The following is an 18,227-nucleotide window of genomic DNA, read 5'->3' as shown; positions in this document are numbered from 1 at the left end:
TTTGAAGGAATAGTGGTTCCAACAATGTTGTATGGTTGCGAGGCGTGGGCTATGGATAGAGTTGTGCGCAGGAGGATGGATGTGCTGGAAATGAGATGTTTGAGGACAATGTGTGGTGTGAGGTGGTTTGATCGAGTGAGTAACGTAAGGGTAAGAGAGATGTGTGGAAATAAAAAGAGCGTGGTTGAGAGAGCAGAAGAGGGTGTTTTGAAGTGGTTGGGGCACATGGAGAGAATGAGTGAGGAAAGATTGACCAAGAGGATATATGTGTCGGAGGTGGAGGGAACGAGGAGAAGAGGGAGACCAAATTGGAGGTGGAAAGATGGAGTGAAAAAGATTTTGTGTGATCGGGGCCTGAACATGCAGGAGGGTGAAAGGAGGGCAAGGAATAGAGTGAATTGGAGCGATGTGGTATACCGGGGTTGACGTGCTGTCAGTGGATTGAATCAAGGCATGTGAAGCGTCTGGGGTAAACCATGGAAAGCTGTGTAGGTATGTATATTTGCGTGTGTGGACGTATGTATATACATGTGTGTGGGGGGGGGTTGGGCCATTTCTTTCGTCTGTTTCCTTGCGCTACCTCGCAAACGCGGGAGACAGCGACAGAGTATAAAAAAAAAAAAAAAAAATGTAAGTAGGAGAGATGGCCAGAGAGCGTTATTGGATTACGTGTTAATTGACAGGCGTGCGAAAGAGACTTTTGGATGTTAATGTGCTGAGAGGTGCAACTGGAGGGATGTCTGATCATTATCTTGTGGAGGCTAAGGTGAAGATTTGTATGGGTTTTCAGAAAAGAAGAGTGAATGTTGGGGTGAAGAGGGTGGTGAGAGTGAGCGAGCTTGGGAAGGAGACTTGTGTGAGGAAGTACCAGGAGAGACTGAGTACAGAATGGAAAAAGTTGAGAACAGTGGAAGTAAGGGGAGTGGGGGAGGAATGGGATGTATTTAGGGAATCAGTGATGGATTACACAAAAGATGCTTGTGGCATGAGAAGAGTGGGAGGTGGGTTGATTAGAAAGGGTAGTGAGTGGTGGGATGAAGAAGTAAGATTATCAGTGAAAGAGAAGAGAGAGGCATTTGGACGATTTTTGCAGGGAAAAAATGCAATTGAGTGGGAGATGTATAAAAGAAAGAGACAGGAGGTCAAGAGAAAGGTGCAAGAGGTGAAAAAGAGGGCAAATGAGAGTTGGGGTGAGAGAGTATCATTAAATTTTAGGGAGAATAAAAAGATGTTGTGGAAGGAGGTAAATAAAGTGCGTAAGACAAGGGAGCAAATGGGAACTGCAGTGAAGGGCGCAAATGGGGAGGTGATAACAAGTAGTGGTGATGTGAGAAGGAGATGGAGTGAGTATTTTGAAGGTTTGTTGAATGTGTTTGATGATAGAGTGGCAGATATAGGGTGTTTTGGTCGAGGTGATGTGCAAAGTGAGAGGGTTAGGGAAAATGGTTTGGTAAACAGAGAAGAGGTAGTAAAAGCTTTGCCGAATATGAAAGCCGACAAGGCAGTGGGTTTGGATGGTATTGCAGTGGAATTTATTAAAAAAGGGGGTGACTGTATTATTGACTGGTTGGTAAGGTTATTTAATGTATGTATGACTCATGGTGAGTTGCCTGAGGATTGGCGGAATGCGTGCATAGTGCCATTGTACAAAGGCAAAGGGGATAAGAGTGAGTGCTCAAATTACAGAGGTATAAGTTTGTTGAGTATTCCTGGTAAATTATATGGGAGGGTATTGATTGAGAGGGTGAAGGCATGTACAGAGCATCAGATTGGGGAAGAGCAGTGTGGTTTCAGAAGTGGTAGAGGATGTGTGGATCAGGTGTTTGCTTTGAAGAATGTATATGAGAAATACTTAGAAAAGCAAATGGATTTGTATGTAGCATTTATGGATCTGGAGAAGGCATATGATAGAGTTGATAGAGATGCTCTGTGGAAGGTATTAAGAATATATGGTGTGGGAGGCAAGTTGTTAGAAGCAGTGAAAAGTTTTTATTGAGGATGTAAGGCATGTGTACATGTAGGAAGAGAGGAAAGCGATTGGTTCTCAGTGAATGTAGGTTTGCGGCAGGGGTGTGTGATGTCTCCATGGTTGTTTAATTTGTTTATGGATGGGTTTGTTAGGGAGGTGAATGCAAGAGTTTTGGAAAGAGGGGCAAGTATGAAGTCTGTTGGGGATGAGAGAGCTTGGGAAGTGAGTCAGTTGTTGTTCGCTGATGATACAGCGCTGGTGGCTGATTCATGTGAGAAACTGCAGAAGCTGGTGACTGAGTTTGATAAAGTGTGTGAAAGAAGAAAGTTAAGAGTAAATGTGAGTAAGAGCAAGGTTATTAGGTACAGTAGGGTTGAGGGTCAAGTCAATTGGGAGGTGAGTTTGAATGGAGAAAAAGTGGAGGAAGTAAAGTGTTTTAGATATCTGGGAGTGGATCTGGCCGCAGATGGAACCATGGAAGCGGAAGTGGATCATAGGGCGGGGGAGGGGGCGAAAATCCTGGGAGCCTTGAAGAATGTGTGGAAGTCGAGAACATTATCTCGGAAAGCAAAAATGGGTATGTTTGAAGGAATAGTGGTTCCAACAATGTTGTATGGTTGTGAGGCGTAGGCAATGGATAGAGTTGTGCGCAGGAGGATGGATGTGCTGGAAATAAGATGTTTGAAGACAATTTGTGGTGTGAGGTGGTTTGATCTAGTAAGTAACTTAGGGTAAGAGAGATGTGTGGAAATAAAAAGAGCATGGTTGAGAGAGCAGAAGAGGGTGTTTTGAAATGGTTTGGGCACATTGAGAGAATGAGTGAGGAAAGATTGACCAAGAGGTGGAGGTGGTGGAGGGAATGAGGAGAAGTGGGAGACCAAATTGGAGGTGGAAAGATGGAGTGAAAAAGATTTTGTGTGATCGGGGCCTGAACATGCAGGAGGGTGAAAGGAGGGCAAGGAATAGAGTGAATTGGATCGATGTGGTATACCGGGGTTGACGTGCTGTCAGTGGATTGAATCAGGGCATGTGAAGCGTCTGGGGTAAACCATGGAAAGCTGTGTAGGTATGTATATTTGCGTGTGTGGACGTGTATGTATATACATGTGTATGGGGGTGGGTTGGGCCATTTCTTTCGTCTGTTTCCTTGCGCTACCTCGCAAACGCGGGAGACAGCGACAAAGCAAAAAAAAAAAAAAAAGAAAAGAAAAATTATATAAAAATCTCAGCCATGTCATATGCCATTTTTATATCCATAAATGCCACATATATATCCTTTTATATCTATTGAGTATTTCTCACACAAGTCGTTCAAAGCCAACACCTGGTCCACACATCCTCTACCACTCCTAATACCACATTGTTCCTCCCCAGTCTGATGCTCTGTACTTGCCACTACCCTGTCAATTACTAACCCATACAACTTGCACCTTTTAATTAATGGCCGGCCTTGATGTGGTACTAACTCTGTATCCTTACTCAAGAGTTGAGTTTAAGCACTTCAACTCATACACTCTCTCAGGTTAACTTTCAGACTTGGCCCTCTTGCCCTACATTTCAATGTTCACTTTCCCATTTTTTTGGTATTACTTTTTTTTTGCCCAAGAGCAGGCTTCTTATATAACCCTCACTGCTAACTAAACCATGCAGTACTCGGCAAACTACTGTGTCACTGTTGGCAATTCAAGGCTGGGATGTTTTGATAACCGTTTCTTTTCCTACACCTTGATGCTTTGGAACTCTCTACCTTTTCATGTCTTTCACAATAACTGTGACCTGACACATTTTTAAAGACAGATTATTCACTTCCTCAAAAATTAGTGAATACTTTCACTTGCCGCTTCGTTTTCCCTTTCATAATCCTCAGTGTTTCGGTTAAGGCTTGGCCTTGTTGTTGACTTTTGTCAGCTGGAGCCTTCCACATGGAAAAAATGAACATTCATTTTCTTCTCTATTGCTTTATCACTGTGGCACTATTCAAGTATTTTTGCCAATCCTCAGGCATCTCACCGTGAGCCATATATGCATATAAAATCTTGACTAAGTAACAGCACAGTTACCCCCTTTTGTAAGAAATTTGACTGCATTCCCATCTACACCTGCCACTTTGCTGCATTTTGTCTTATGCAAGGCTTTTTCCCCCACCCCTCTCTTCTTTTCACCAAATGACTTTCTTTCGCTTTTTCACCTCGCATATCTCCATGCCCAAAGTACCCCACATCTGCCATTGTATCATGGAACATTCATTAGTTTCAAAATAATTACTCCATCTCCTCTTCTTGGTATCTCTGTCTGTAATTACTACCCTATCTGACCCCTTCTTGTTTTTTCTTATGCTATTAACATCCTTCCTAAACATTTGCCTGATATTTTTGCCTGATATTCTGGAAGTTTGGTGATACCCTCTCACTTCAACTCTTGTTTGTCCTCTTTTTCAGCTCCTGTTCCCACTTCTTGACCTACAGCATGCACCCCTCCCTGCAAGTAACACCCATAAACCTCTCTTTTTTTTTCCTCACTTGCAGCTTAACTTCCTCATTCTACCACTCACTAGCTACCATTTCTCACGTTACTGTCCCTCACCATCTGCCGAAAACATCAAAGATAAATGATCCTACAGACTTTTTACATGGTAGTCCCCCAAGTGTATGAATAGTAGATATCATCATGTCAACACAGGATTTTGATAGGGCCATTAAGAGTATGCCCATGTGTAGCCTCAGGGCCAGACTCTTGGAACTTGGTCTTCATTACGAAATGGAAGATATCTTTTGCACGTGTACTAAGTATCCTCTAGAGGAAAAGACTAGATTCTAGCATCATTCCTGATAGTCTAAAATGACTCGCATCACCACATTCCATGGAAGTAAAGCAGTTCTAAAGTGTTATCAACCAATGGCATTCACATCGTACATTAAAATCTCTGAAAGAGTCCAAAAAGGTAAGCTGACTGAATTTAACATAGGACATCATGATTTCTCGGCTGTAAGATTTTGTCTCTCGGTTGCTTGATTACTATGGTATGATTGTTGAAGCTCTGAAAGACAAAGAAAATGCCGATTTCATTTACATAGACTTTGCAAAAGCATTTGACAAGTATGACAATGATGTCATAGTATATAAAATGTGAAAAATGGGAATAACTGGAAAAACTGGAGGATGGATATATATTTTTTTAACATCACAGCACTTCATTGAAAACCTTGCCATCTCCTGTGCCTGCAGAGTATGAAGCTCAGTCCCCCCAAGGAACTGGCTTTGCACTCTCCAAGTCCTTGTTCATGTATCTAACATCAGTGTTAACACGAGCCACAGTTTCAGTTCATCCTTTGAAGATGTTACAAGAATAAGTATGAAAATCACATCAGTTGAAGACACAGAAAGGCTATGAAGAGCCACAAAATGAACAGTCTTTTAACTGGGCATCTAGGAACAACATGCTTTTCAATGGAAATACATAGGTTTCAGCTCCAATTGTATGGGAAAATGAAGAAATCAAAGGCATTACAGAATATCAAACAGACAAAGGTGCTATCATAAACCAGATGATTGATTTGAAAGACCTTGGATTAATAAAGCCTGATGACCTAATCTTCAGCATATTCAACAAAACATAAAGATGGCAAGCTGGATCTTGGAGACCTTCAAGATGAGAAGAAGCACCAGTGATGATTTTATGGAAAGGGCTAGTTCTTTCATAAGTTGAATATTTGTGTGTTCTAACATTTTTCTCAAAGGCAGGCAGAATTGAGGCATTAGAAAGTGCTCATAGGTCTTTCAAAACAATGGTTGCCTCGTGCAGAAGGATGGCAGGCTGGATCTTGGAGATCTTCAAGACGAGAAGAAATGCCAGTAATGATTTTATTCAAAGCACTAGTTCTTTCATAAGTTGAATATTTTTGTGTTATAACATCTCTCTACAAGGCAAGCAGAATTGAGGAATTAGAAAGTGTTCATAGATCTTTTACAGCCCATATTAATGTGGTAAAGGAACTCAGTTACTGGGGATAGCTGAAATCTGAGGCTATACTCCCTGGAGCACAGGCGGGAGAGATATATCACCCTTACCTGGAAAATCTTTGAACGTATGGTTCCCAACTTAGATTTGGACGTAACATCTTACTGGCATGGCAGTTGAGGAAGATTGTAAAATACTACCTTTGAAATCCTAAGGTACAATGTTCACAAAAATATTATTTTTTTTATTTTTATTTTGCTTTGTCGCTGTCTCCCGCGTTTGCGAGGTAGCGCAAGGAAACAGATGAAATAAATGGTCCAACCCACCCCCATACACATGTATATACATACATATCCACACACACAAATATACATACCTATACATCTCAATGTACACATATATGTACACACATAGACATATACATATATACACATGTACATAATTCATACTGTCTGCCTTTATTTATTCCCATTGCCGCCTCGCCACACATGGAATAACATCCCCCTCCCCCCTCATGTGTGTGAGGTAGCGCTAGGAAAAGACAAGAAAGGCCCCATTCGTTCACGCTCAGTCTCTAGCTGTCATGAAATAATGCCCAAAACCACAGCTCCCTTTCCACATCCAGGCCCCACAGAACTTTCCATGGTTTCCACAAAAATATAGAACACCTTTAACATTTGGAGCCCAAGACTCGACACCTCTCCAGCACTTCCATCAGAAACAGCATTAGATGCTCTATAGACAAGTTTAAGAGTGCACCAGACAAGCATCTACAACATGCATCAGACCAGCCAGGCTGGGTGCTATGTAGGCCTGAGTGCTGTGGCTTCTAAAAGTTAGGTTGACTGACCAAATATAACAGCTTGTGCTGAGCCCGGGCTTTGGGATTGAGTATCCTGGAAGACTTCACTAGGTATGCACCACCTCTTTTATCCCCTTTGCAGTTGTCACTAGTATGCTCCACCTCTCTTATCCCCTTTGCAGATCTCTCTCTCTCTCTCTCTCTCTCTCTCTCTCTCTCTCTCTCTCTCTCTCTCTCTCTCTCTCTCTCTCTCTCTCTCTCTCTCTCTCTCTCTCTCTCTCTCTCTCTCTCTCTCTCCCCCCCCCCCCATCGCCATTAGCAACTCTCAGCCTTGCCTTCTCTTTTTTCCACCATCTATCACCCTCCGTTCCACTCTTGTGCCACCATCCATGGAACCACTTCTACCACCATTGATGACACAGCTTCTGTCATCATCTCGACCACTTTTTGTTTGTGTGGTAGTGTGCATATGTACAACAAGATATGCTCAGTTCTAACCGAGGTATCTTGGGATATATGGTGTGGGACATTTAAATCCGACACAGCCCTGGTGAATAGAGGTAGTGTAGGTAAAGTGGAAGAAATTTGTAAATCTGACAAATTGTAGGGTCTGGCAGTCTACAAATTCCTTAAAATCAGTCATTACCCATCCATTTCTGTGGAGAGAAAAGATTTTGATAAGTCTTACCAGGTCTTGTTTGTTAGGTAGTTTATGCTAGAAGTGGACATAATTATTGTTTCTGTCAAACTCTGGTGTTTGCAGATACACATAAAGTACTTCATAGAAACAACCAGAAAAGAGAGGGTTAGAAAAAATATAAAGTGACTATAGAAATCTATTTAATGTATGTATGACTCATGGTGAGGTGCCTGAGGATTGGCGGAATGCGTGCATAGTGCCATTGTACAAAGGCAAAGGGGATAAGAGTGAGTGCTCAAATTTCAGAGGTATAAGTTTGTTGAGTATTCCTGGTAAATTATATGGGAGGGTATTGATTGAGAGGGTGAAGGCATGTACAGAGCATCAGATTGGGGAAGAGCAGTGTGGTTTCAGAAGTGGTAGAGGATGTGTGGACCAGGTGTTTGCTTTGAAGAATGTATGTGAGAAATACTTAGAAAAGCAAATGGATTTGTATGTAGCATTTATGGATCTGGAGAAGGCATATGATAGAGTTGATAGAGATGCTCTGTGGAAGGTATTAAGAATATATGGTGTGGGAGGCAGGTTGTTAGAAGCAGTGAAAAGTTTTTATCGAGGATGTAAGGCATGTGTACGTGTAGGAAGAGAGGAAAGTGATTGGTTTTCAGTGAATGTAGGTTTGCGGCAGGGATGTATGATGTCTCCATGGTTGTTTAATTTGTTTATGGATGGGGTTGTTAGGGAGGTGAATGCAAGAGTTTTGGAAAGAGGGGCAAGTATGCAGTCTGTTGTGGATGAGAGAGCTTGGGAAGTGAGTCAGTTGTTGTTCGCTGATGATACAGTGCTGGTGGCTGATTCATGTGAGAAACTGCAGAAGCTGGTGACTAAGTTTGGTAAAGTGTGTGAAAGAAAAAAGTTAAGAGTAAATATGAATAAGAGCAAGGTTATTAGGTACAGTAGGGTTGAGGGTCAAGTCAATTGGGAGGTAAGTTTGAATGGAGAAAAACTGGAGGAAGTAAAGTGTTCTAGATATCTGGGAGTGGATCTGGCAGCGGATGGAACCATGGAAGCGGAAGTGGTTCATAGGGTGGGGGAGGGGGCGAAAATCCTGAGAGCCTTGAAGAATGTGTGGAAGTCGAGAACATTATCTCGGAAAGCAAAAATGGGTATGTTTGAAGGAATAGTGGTTCCAACAATGTTGTATGGTTGCGAGGCGTGGGCTATGGATAGAGTTGTGCGCAGGAGGGTGGATGTGCTGGAAACGAGATGTTTGAGGACAATGTTTGGTGTGATGTGGTTTGATCGAGTAAGTAACGTAAGGGTAAGAGAGATGTGTGGAAATAAAAAGAGCGTGGTTGAGAGAGCAGAAGAGGGTGTTTTGAAATGGTTTGGGCACATGTAGAGAATGAGTGAGGAAAGATTGACCAAGAGGATATATGTGTCGGAGGTGGAGGGAATGAGGAGAAGTGGGAGACCAAATTGGAGGTGGAAAGATGGAGTGAAAAAGATTTTGTGTGATAGGGGCCTGAACATGCAGGAGGGTGAAAGGAGGGCAAGGAATAGAGTGAATTGGATCGATGTGGTATACCGGGGTTGACGTGCTGTCAGTGGATTGAATCAGGGCATGTGAAGCGTCTGGGGTAAACCATGGAAAGCTGTGTAGGTATGTATATTTGCGTGTGTGGACATGTATGTATATACATGTGTATGGGGGTGGGTTGGGCCATTTCTTTCGTCAGTTTCCTTGCGCTGCCTCGCAAACGCGGGAGACAGCGACAAAGCAAAAAAAAAAGAAATCTAGATATGTGTGGTAATAAAAAGAGTGTTGTTGAGAGAGCAGAAGAGGATGTTTTGAAATGGTTTGGTCACATGGAGAGAATGAGTGAGGAAAGATTGACCAAGAGGATATATGTGTCAGAGGTGGAGGGAACGGGGAGAAGTGGGAGACCAAATTGGAGGTGGAAAGATGGAGTGAAAAAGATTTTGAGTGATCGGTGCCTGAACATTCAGGAGGGTGAAAGGCGTGCAAGGAATAGAGTGAATTGGAATGATGTGGTATACTGGGGTCGACGTGCTGTCAGTGGATTGAACCAGGGCATGTGAAGCATCTGGGGTAAACCATGGAAAGTTTTGTGGGGCCTGGATGTGGAAAGGGAGCTGTGGTTTCGGTGCATTATTACATGACAGCTAGAGACAGTGTGTGAACGAATGTGGCCTTTCTTGTCTTTTCGTAGCGCTACCTGGTACACATGAGGGGGGGAGGGGGCTTTTATTCCATGTGTGGCGAGGTGGCGATGGGAATGAATAAAGGCAGACTATGAATTATGTACATGTGTATATATGTATATGTCTGTGTGTGTGTATATATATGTGTACATTGAGATGTATAGGTATGTATATTTGCGTGTGTGGACGTGTATGTATATACATGTGAATGTGGGTGGGTTGGGCCATTCTTTCGTCTGTTTCCTTACGCTACCTGGCTAACGCGGGAGACAGCGACAAAGCAAAATAATAAATAAAAAAAAATATAAATCTAGAAATTGTACACCAGTTCTGACCAAAGCTGGGATCTGCATCAGGATGGTGACAGTGCAATTACTACTTCATCAACTACGTCATCATTGCATTCAGTAAAAGCTTCTTTGTATTTTAACAGACTGGACCATCAAAATCTGTGTAAGAAAAATGGATGAGATTAATTTTGAAATATTTTACCAAAGATAGTGTACTGTAGTAAATAGCACTGAGAGGACAAACAGTGGATGCTCATTTAATGTGTTCATCAAATCATCTGATGGTTTACCTGCCCTTTACCAACTGTGATGTACATTTAGCCACCTGCCTTCCCTTCAAATCTCTATGTATTTTTAACTTGTTTGCTGGTATGATAGGAGCTGCATATCCATTTTACTGTGATTTTTTCAATTTGAAAAAAAAGTATTGATAAAACAGTTAAGCATCCTTAATCTTTCTTTCATACATCTTTACCATTTTTCAAGATAGCGAGGCATCACCAAGAACAGATAAAGAAATGGCCTCATTCACTACCATCAACTCTCTTCATGTGTAATGCATTGAAGCCACTTCCCACAGAGATTTACGTGATTTCCCCTGACTGTTTCTGCTAAGAAATGTATTCATCTATCTGTCTATATCTCTCATGCCTGTTCCCTCCTGGAACTCTTTTATCAAGGGCTGGCATACACCACTCCATGTATTCTGCCATTTCTCTTCCTCCAGTATTCCTCAACCCTATTTGCACATGTCACAGGTGGTCTTCCACTCGCACCAACCCCTTTAATTGTACTATCATACTTTCCTTGTAAGCTCCCACAATGCATGATGGACAGAAGAGAATAGAAATGCTGTGGAAGAAGAGTAAAAGGCATATGGTAGATTGCTCGATAGGAATGTACCAGTGGAAGTGCAGCAAAGGAGGAGGGAGGAATACAGAATACGTATGTGGAATGTTAAGAAGCTGATAGAGGAAAGCAAAGAAAGAGTAGATGAAGATTTGAGAAGGAAGTTAAGCGAAAAGTTTTAGGATAAGAAACTACTGGAAGAAGGTTTAAAAGGAAAGTGGTGGATGCAATAGCAGAAATGTTGTTGTTAGAAGTAAGGAAGGTGAGTTGCTGAATTAAAAGGAGGAAGTGAAAGGAAGATGGAAAAAGTATGTTAAAGAACTAATGAATGTGGGACAAGGGGAGGCAGGAGTTGTTACATGCATGGGTATGGAGTATGGAAGGAAGAGGCTACAAGTGTAAGGGCCTATAGCAAAAAGGGAGGTAAAGACAATGATTAGGCTGAAGATGGGTAAGGTACCTGGAATGGATGGAATTATGGCTAAAATGCAGAAATATGGAGGAGAAAGTTTAATAGAGTGCATGGATCTTATATGTAAGTTAGTGTAGAAACAGAAGGTTGTACCTGAGGACAGGATGACAGCTGAATGCAGAATAAGTGGAGAGCAAGGGGTTTTAAGGAAAGGTAAGGGACGTATGTAGTTTACACCCTGTCTCTGCACCCCTTTTTCCTAGTTTTGCTTTCATCTCTCATCACTCCATCAATGAATATATTAAAAAGCCATGGTGACCACACAGCCTTGCCTCACAGTGACGTACATGTAACCCCAGACTTTCACTCGGCTCTCCACCCAGTCTTACACACTCACTTGATCCTCTGAAGAAGGCTTTCACACCATCCATTGGTTGTCCCCCTATGCTATATATCCTTAACACATCCCATTAAGCATTCTGCTTAACTCTGTCATATGCTTTCTTCAGATATATAATAGCTGCATACAACTTATTATTATTATTTTTTTTTTTTTTTTATACTTTGTCGCTGTCTCCCGCGTTTGCGAGGTAGCGCAAGGAAACAGACGAAAGAAATGGCCCAACCCACCCCCATACACATGTATATACATACGTCCACACACGCAAATATACATACCTACACAGCTTTCCATGGTTTACCCCAGACGCTTCACATGCCTTGATTCAATCCACTGACAGCACGTCAACCCCGGTATACCACATCGTTCCAATTCACTCTATTCCTTGCCCTCCTTTCACCCTCCTGCATGTTCAGGCCCCGATCACACAAAATCTTTTTCACTCCATCTTTCCACCTCCAATTTGGTCTCCCTCTTCTCCTTGTTCCCTCCACCTCCGACACATATATCCTCTTGGTCAATCTTTCCTCACTCATCCTCTCCATGTGCCCAAACCACTTCAAAACACCCTCTTCTGCTCTCTCAACCACGCTCTTTTTATTTCCACACATCTCTCTTACCCTTACGTTACTCGATCAAACCACCTCACACCACACATTGTCCTCAAACATCTCATTTCCAGCACATCCATCCTCCTGCGCACAACTCTATCCATAGCCCACGCCTCGCAGCCATACAACATTTTTGGAACCACTATTCCTTCAAACATACCCATTTTTGCTTTCCGAGATAATGTTCTCGACTTCCACACATTCTTCAAGGCCCCCAGAATTTTCACCCCCTCCCCCACCCTATGATCCACTTCCGCTTCCATGGTTCCATCCGCTGCCAGATCCACTCCCAGATATCTAAAACACTTCACTTCCTCCAGTTTTTCTCCATTCAAACTCACCTCCCAATTGACTTGACCTTCAACCCTACTGTACCTAATAACCTTGCTCTTATTCACATTTACTCTTAACTTTCTTCTTCCACACACTTTACCAAACTCAGTCACCAGCTTCTGCAGTTTCTCACATGAATCAGCCACCAGCGCTGTATCATCAGCGAACAACAACTGACTCACTTCCCAAGCTCTCTCATCCCCAACAGACTTCATACTTGCCCCTCTTTCCAAAACTCTTGCATTTACCTCCCTAACAACCCCATCCATAAACAAATTAAACAACCATGGAGACATCACACACCCCTGCCGCAAACCTACATTCCCTGAGAACCAATCACTTTCCTCTCTTCCTAAACGTACACATGCCTTACATCCTCGATAAAACTTTTCACTGCTTCTAACAACTTTCCTCCCACACCATATATTCTTAATACCTTCCACAGAGCATCTCTATCAACTCTATCATATGCCTTCTCCAGATCCATAAATGCTACATACAAATCCATTTGCTTTTCTAAGTATTTCTCACATACATTCTTCAAAGCAAACACCTGATCCACACATCCTCTACCACTTCTGAAACCACACTGCTCTTCCCCAATCTAATGCTCTGTACATGCCTTCACCCTCTCAATCAATACCCTCCCATATAATTTACCTGGAATACTCAACAAACTTATACCTCTGTAATTTGTACAACTTATTATTATTATTATTATTATTATTATTATTATTATTTTGCTTTGTCACTGTCTCCCACGTTAGCGAGGTAGCGCAAGGAAACAGACAAAAGAATGGCCCAACCCACCCACATACACGTACATACATACACGTCCACACACGCAAATATTCATACCTATACATCTCAATGTATACATATATATACACACACAGACATATACATGTATACACATGTACATAATTCATACTATCTGCCTTTATTCATTCCCATCGCCACCTCGCCACACATGGAATAACAACCCCCTCCCCCCTCATATGTGCAAGGTAGCGCTAGGAAAAGACAAACAAAGGCCACATTCGTTCACACTCAGTCTCTAGCTGTCATGTAATAATGCACTGAAACCACAGCTTCCTTTCCACATCCAGGCCCCACAGAACTTTCCATGGTTTACCCCAGACGCTTCACATGCCCTGGTTCAATCCATTGACGCATGTCGACCCCGGCATACCACATTGTTCCAGTTCACTCAATTCCTTGCATGCCTTTCACCCTCCTGCATGTTCAGGCCCCAATCACTCAAAATCTTTTTCACTCCATCTTTCCACATCCAATTTGGTCTTCCACTTCTCCTCGTTCCCTCCACCTCTGACACATACATCCTCTTGGTCAGTCTTTCCTCACTCATTCTCTCAATGTGACCAAACCATTTCAAAACACCCTCTTCTGCTGTCTCAACCACAATCTTTTTATTACCACACATCTCTCTTACCCTATTATTACTTACTCGATCAAACCACCTCACACCACATATTGTCCTCAAACATCTCATTTCTAGCACATCCACCCTCCTGCACGTGACTCTATCCATAATCCAAGCCTCGCAACCATACAACATTGTTGGAACCACTATTCCTTCAAACATACCCATTTTTGCTTTCCGAGATAATGTTCTCGACTTCCACACATTCTTCAAGGCTCCCAGAATTTTCGCCCCCTCCCCCACCCTATGATTCACTTCCGCTTCCATGGTTCCATCCGCTGCCAGATCCACTCCCAGATATCTAAAACACTTCACTTCCTCCAGTTTTTCTCCATTCAAACTTACCTCCCAATTGACTTGACCCTCAACCCTAATGTACCTAATAACCTTGCTCTTATTCACATTTACTCTCAGCTTTCTTCTTTCACACACTTTACCAAACTCAGTCACCAGCTTCTGCAGTTTCTCACATGAATCAGCCACCAGTGCTGTATCATCAGCGAACAACAACTGACTCGCTTCCTAAGCTCTCTCATCCACAACAGACTGCATACTTGCCCCTCTTTCCAAAACTCTTGCATTCACCTCCCTAACAACCCCATCCATAAAGAAATTACTTCCAAGGCCCCCTCATCCTCTACAGACTGCATAACTGCCTGTCTCTCAAAGACCCTTACATTTACTATACCCATCACCATAAGCAAATTAAACAGCCATGATGACGTTACATACTTCTGCCACAGACTCGCTGTCACCTGGAACCACTTGGAACAATTTCACCATTATGAAGTATGTTTAGATGCATGCTGTTGATGTTCCATATATCAGTATAACCTCATGCCTTTTCCTTCAGCTGGCACATGTTAAGATGCATGCTACGAAGGTTCCATACAGCAGCATAACCTCATACCTTTTCCTTCAGCTGACACACAAATGCTCAAGATGATGATCGGTTTCTAATAGTATTTTTGATCAGTCATTTTGGAATTTGTTCCTGATTGCTTTGCAATATTGTTTGTTTGTCTGTCTATCTATCTTTCTATCTATCTATATCTATCTATGTCTCTGATGCCTGTTCCAGTAGGGATTCCCTCAGAGGGGTTGCCAAGGCAACAGTCTTCACAACCAAAGAATTCCAGTGCCACTTCTTAGCCTTTAGTACCTCACCCTTAACAGGCCACTGACAGAGGGCAAGTCTAGTGCGGTGTTTGCAGAAGCTCCTATCTAATGTTCCTAATGACTACTATCTAATGCTCCTACCTATTACTTCTACCTAATGTTCTATCTAATGCTCCTACCATTTTGCCAAAGGGCAGGGCAAGCACACAGTGCTCGCTGCAGGAAAATCTAGAGTTGCGAAGAATCCCGTGCTTTATTCACATTTGTTCTCGAGTTTCTCATCACATGCTTTTCCTAAATTCAAACACCAACTTCTGTTTGTCACTTGAATCTATCACCAGTGCCATATCGTCAGCAAGCAGCAACAGACTCGCTTACTTGGCCCCTTCACCCCTTGACTGCCTACCTGTCCTTGTCTCCAAGACTCTTGCATTTACCTTTCTGACCATTCCATCCATAAACAAAGTAAACAGCTGTTTTGACAACACACACCCCTGCCCCAGACCAACCTCTACTTGGAACCATCCCTCCTCCTGTCTACCTGCTTGCACACATCACATGTACTCTCTTGGTAAAAACACCTTGCTGCTTCTTATAGCATTCCTTCAACACCATATCTTCTTAACACCATCCACAATTTATCTCTATCAACCCAGTCATATGGTTTTAGATCCATAAATGCCCCATAAAATCCTCCTATTTCAATTAGTATTTTTTGCACATTTATCAAAGCAAATTCTGATCCATAAGTTGCATTGTTGCTCCCCATTCTGATACTCTGTTCATCCTACCACCCACTCAGTCACCACTTCTCCATGTACCTTGTCAGTTACATACATGAAACTTATACCTTCGAAATGGAAGTCACCTTTGTCCTCATGCCTTTATGCAGTTGAATGTACATGCATTTTGATAATCCTCAGGGATTCAGCAAGATCCATACATGCGTTGAGAATTCATACCAACCATTCGGCAGCATTCACCCCCTTTTTTAAGAAATTCAATGACAGTACCATCCACTTCAATTGCCTTGCCACTTTTCATATTATGCAAGGTTTTCACTACGTCTGGTTTCTTTACTAAACCACTTTTCATGACTTTCTTGGTTTTGCATACCTTCACAACCCAAACACCCTATATCTGCCACCGTATCATCAAACATGTTCAACAGTCCTTCAAAATACTCACTCCATATCTTCACCTCATCATTGTCTGTTACCACTTCCATATTTGCCACCTTCATCGATGTTCCCATTTTCTTTTGTTTTTGTCACATTATTAACCTCCTTCCACAAATCTTCATACTCTCTCTAAAGTTTGCTGATACTGGCTAATCATCCCAATTCTCATTTGCTCTCTTTTTCAGCTCTTGCCCTTACTCGTGACCTTTTGCCACTTCCTCTTGTTTATCTCCCAGTCACTCACACTCTTTTCCTGTAAGTACTGCCATGATACCTCTCACTTTTCTTTCACTACCAACTTTATTTCATCATCCCACCACTTATTACTCTTTCACACCTACCCACCTCCCACCCTCTGCATGCTACACACATTTCTCACACATGCCGGTGCTGCTTCCCTAAATGCTTCCACTTTTCTAGCTTCATTAACTGAAATCATTTCCTATTCTCCACTGTCTCCTGGTGTTTCTTTACTCAAAAGTCTTTTCCATGCTCACTTGCTTTCACCACCCTGTTATCACCCATGTCATTTTCTCTTGCTGAAAATCTACAAATTTTCACTCTTACCTCCACCATTGAATGATCGGACATCCCACCAGCTGCTCCTCTTGGCTCGTTTACATCCAAAACTCCCTCTTATGTATTTGTCACTTATTACATAATCCAGTGATACCTACTGACAATCTTTTCTACCATAGTCTGGTATATTTTGGCTACATTTGACCAAATTTCAGTTGATTTTTGGATTTTATACTGACAGCTTGAGATGCATTGTTTTTGTTGAAATAGTTGGCTGAGAAAAGGCTTTCTTGAATTGACTTGCATTTTAGCTCTATGTTGAGGATGCTTCTATCATCGTCCCCTTAAAGCAGTCTACTACTAAAGCACAAGGCCCACACTTAAGTTCATCCAATATTTAAACCTATTCTTTCAAGTTAAAGGTCTTCCTTATTGTAGGTGCTGTAGGGGACACTTTAGTATACTGGTATACTTAAGCTCAAGTGCTGAATTATACAAATGGCAACAATACAGTACTATACTTAGTGAAAGCTAGCACATGATTGATGTGGTAGTCAGTATAGCATGGTTAACATCAGCACCTCTTGGTCAGCTGGGTATGCACCTTATCATGATGGCTTGATTTATGATAACAAAATGGGAGTAATTTTCATGGTTGATGTATATCGGAATTTTTTTTGATATATTGTTGTGCAATATCATGATGCATCTGCTTCATGAAAGGCTGAAAAAGGAAAAGACAAGAAAGAAGAAAAAGATATAGGGAGATCTGTGTAGTGCAACATGGTGTGGGTATAAGGGAAAAGTATTAAACCTGAAAGCCTCTCAGTGTAAAAGATAGTTATTAAATCTTCAAGAAGTCCATGCAACATATCGGAAAGTAAACAAACAAAACTCTATGCATCCCAACCAAAAAGCTAAGATAACTATTCAATATGCTGCTAGAAGAAATAGAAAAAGATGTGCATGGAACAGCTACAGAAGTTTTTATAAGAATACATGACAAGGTTGAAATCAGTCCCAAATGAATCAACAATAGATTGTCACATAAATTTTGGAATCACTTTGCACAAGCCCTCCCATCATAGCACAATCTCTTGATAGGTATTCTTTGGTAAATAGATACTCAAAATGTAAACAAACTTTTCTGAATTTTTTTTTCAGGATTCCCATTTGCCGTGTGCTTCTTTATCCTGTAGTTTGTTTGTAAACTGCATTCTGACAGTGTTCTTATATTTTTCAGGCAAATCCGTGTCAACATCCAATTGTCATATTACCACCAGAGGTACGTTTTGCTGATTTAGAGAAGCTTCTAAGATTCATTTACCAGGGGGAAGTAAATGTGCATCAGGAAAATTTGGCCAGGTTTCTAAAAACAGCAGAAATGTTGAAGATCAGAGGTCTTGCTGAGGATAGTGAAAAGGTAAGAGTTGTTTACATTGTGTGGTACTGTTTTCTTTTTGGAATAGAAACT

At 41.8% G+C, this 18,227-nt stretch overlaps 1 protein-coding gene across 8 annotated transcripts in view; it reads left to right on the top strand.

Moving 5' to 3' along the window:
• LOC139757955 (uncharacterized) overlaps positions 1 to 18,227 on the top strand; it is a 751,714-nt gene that overhangs the window by 68,951 nt on the left and 664,536 nt on the right. For all 8 annotated transcript variants that reach the window (XM_071678938.1, XM_071678930.1, XM_071678921.1 and 5 more), the window contains exon 3: positions 17,997 to 18,176. In XM_071678938.1, the coding sequence (XP_071535039.1) occupies positions 17,997 to 18,176 (180 nt within the window). The remainder of the gene's footprint in view (positions 1 to 17,996; positions 18,177 to 18,227) is intronic.

Source organism: Panulirus ornatus, chromosome 2, assembly GCF_036320965.1.
Source record: "Panulirus ornatus isolate Po-2019 chromosome 2, ASM3632096v1, whole genome shotgun sequence".
NCBI classification, from domain to species: domain Eukaryota; kingdom Metazoa; phylum Arthropoda; class Malacostraca; order Decapoda; family Palinuridae; genus Panulirus; species Panulirus ornatus.
The sequence above is the reverse complement of the archived record's forward strand: the minus strand, read 5'-3'. Positions and strand labels throughout refer to the sequence as shown.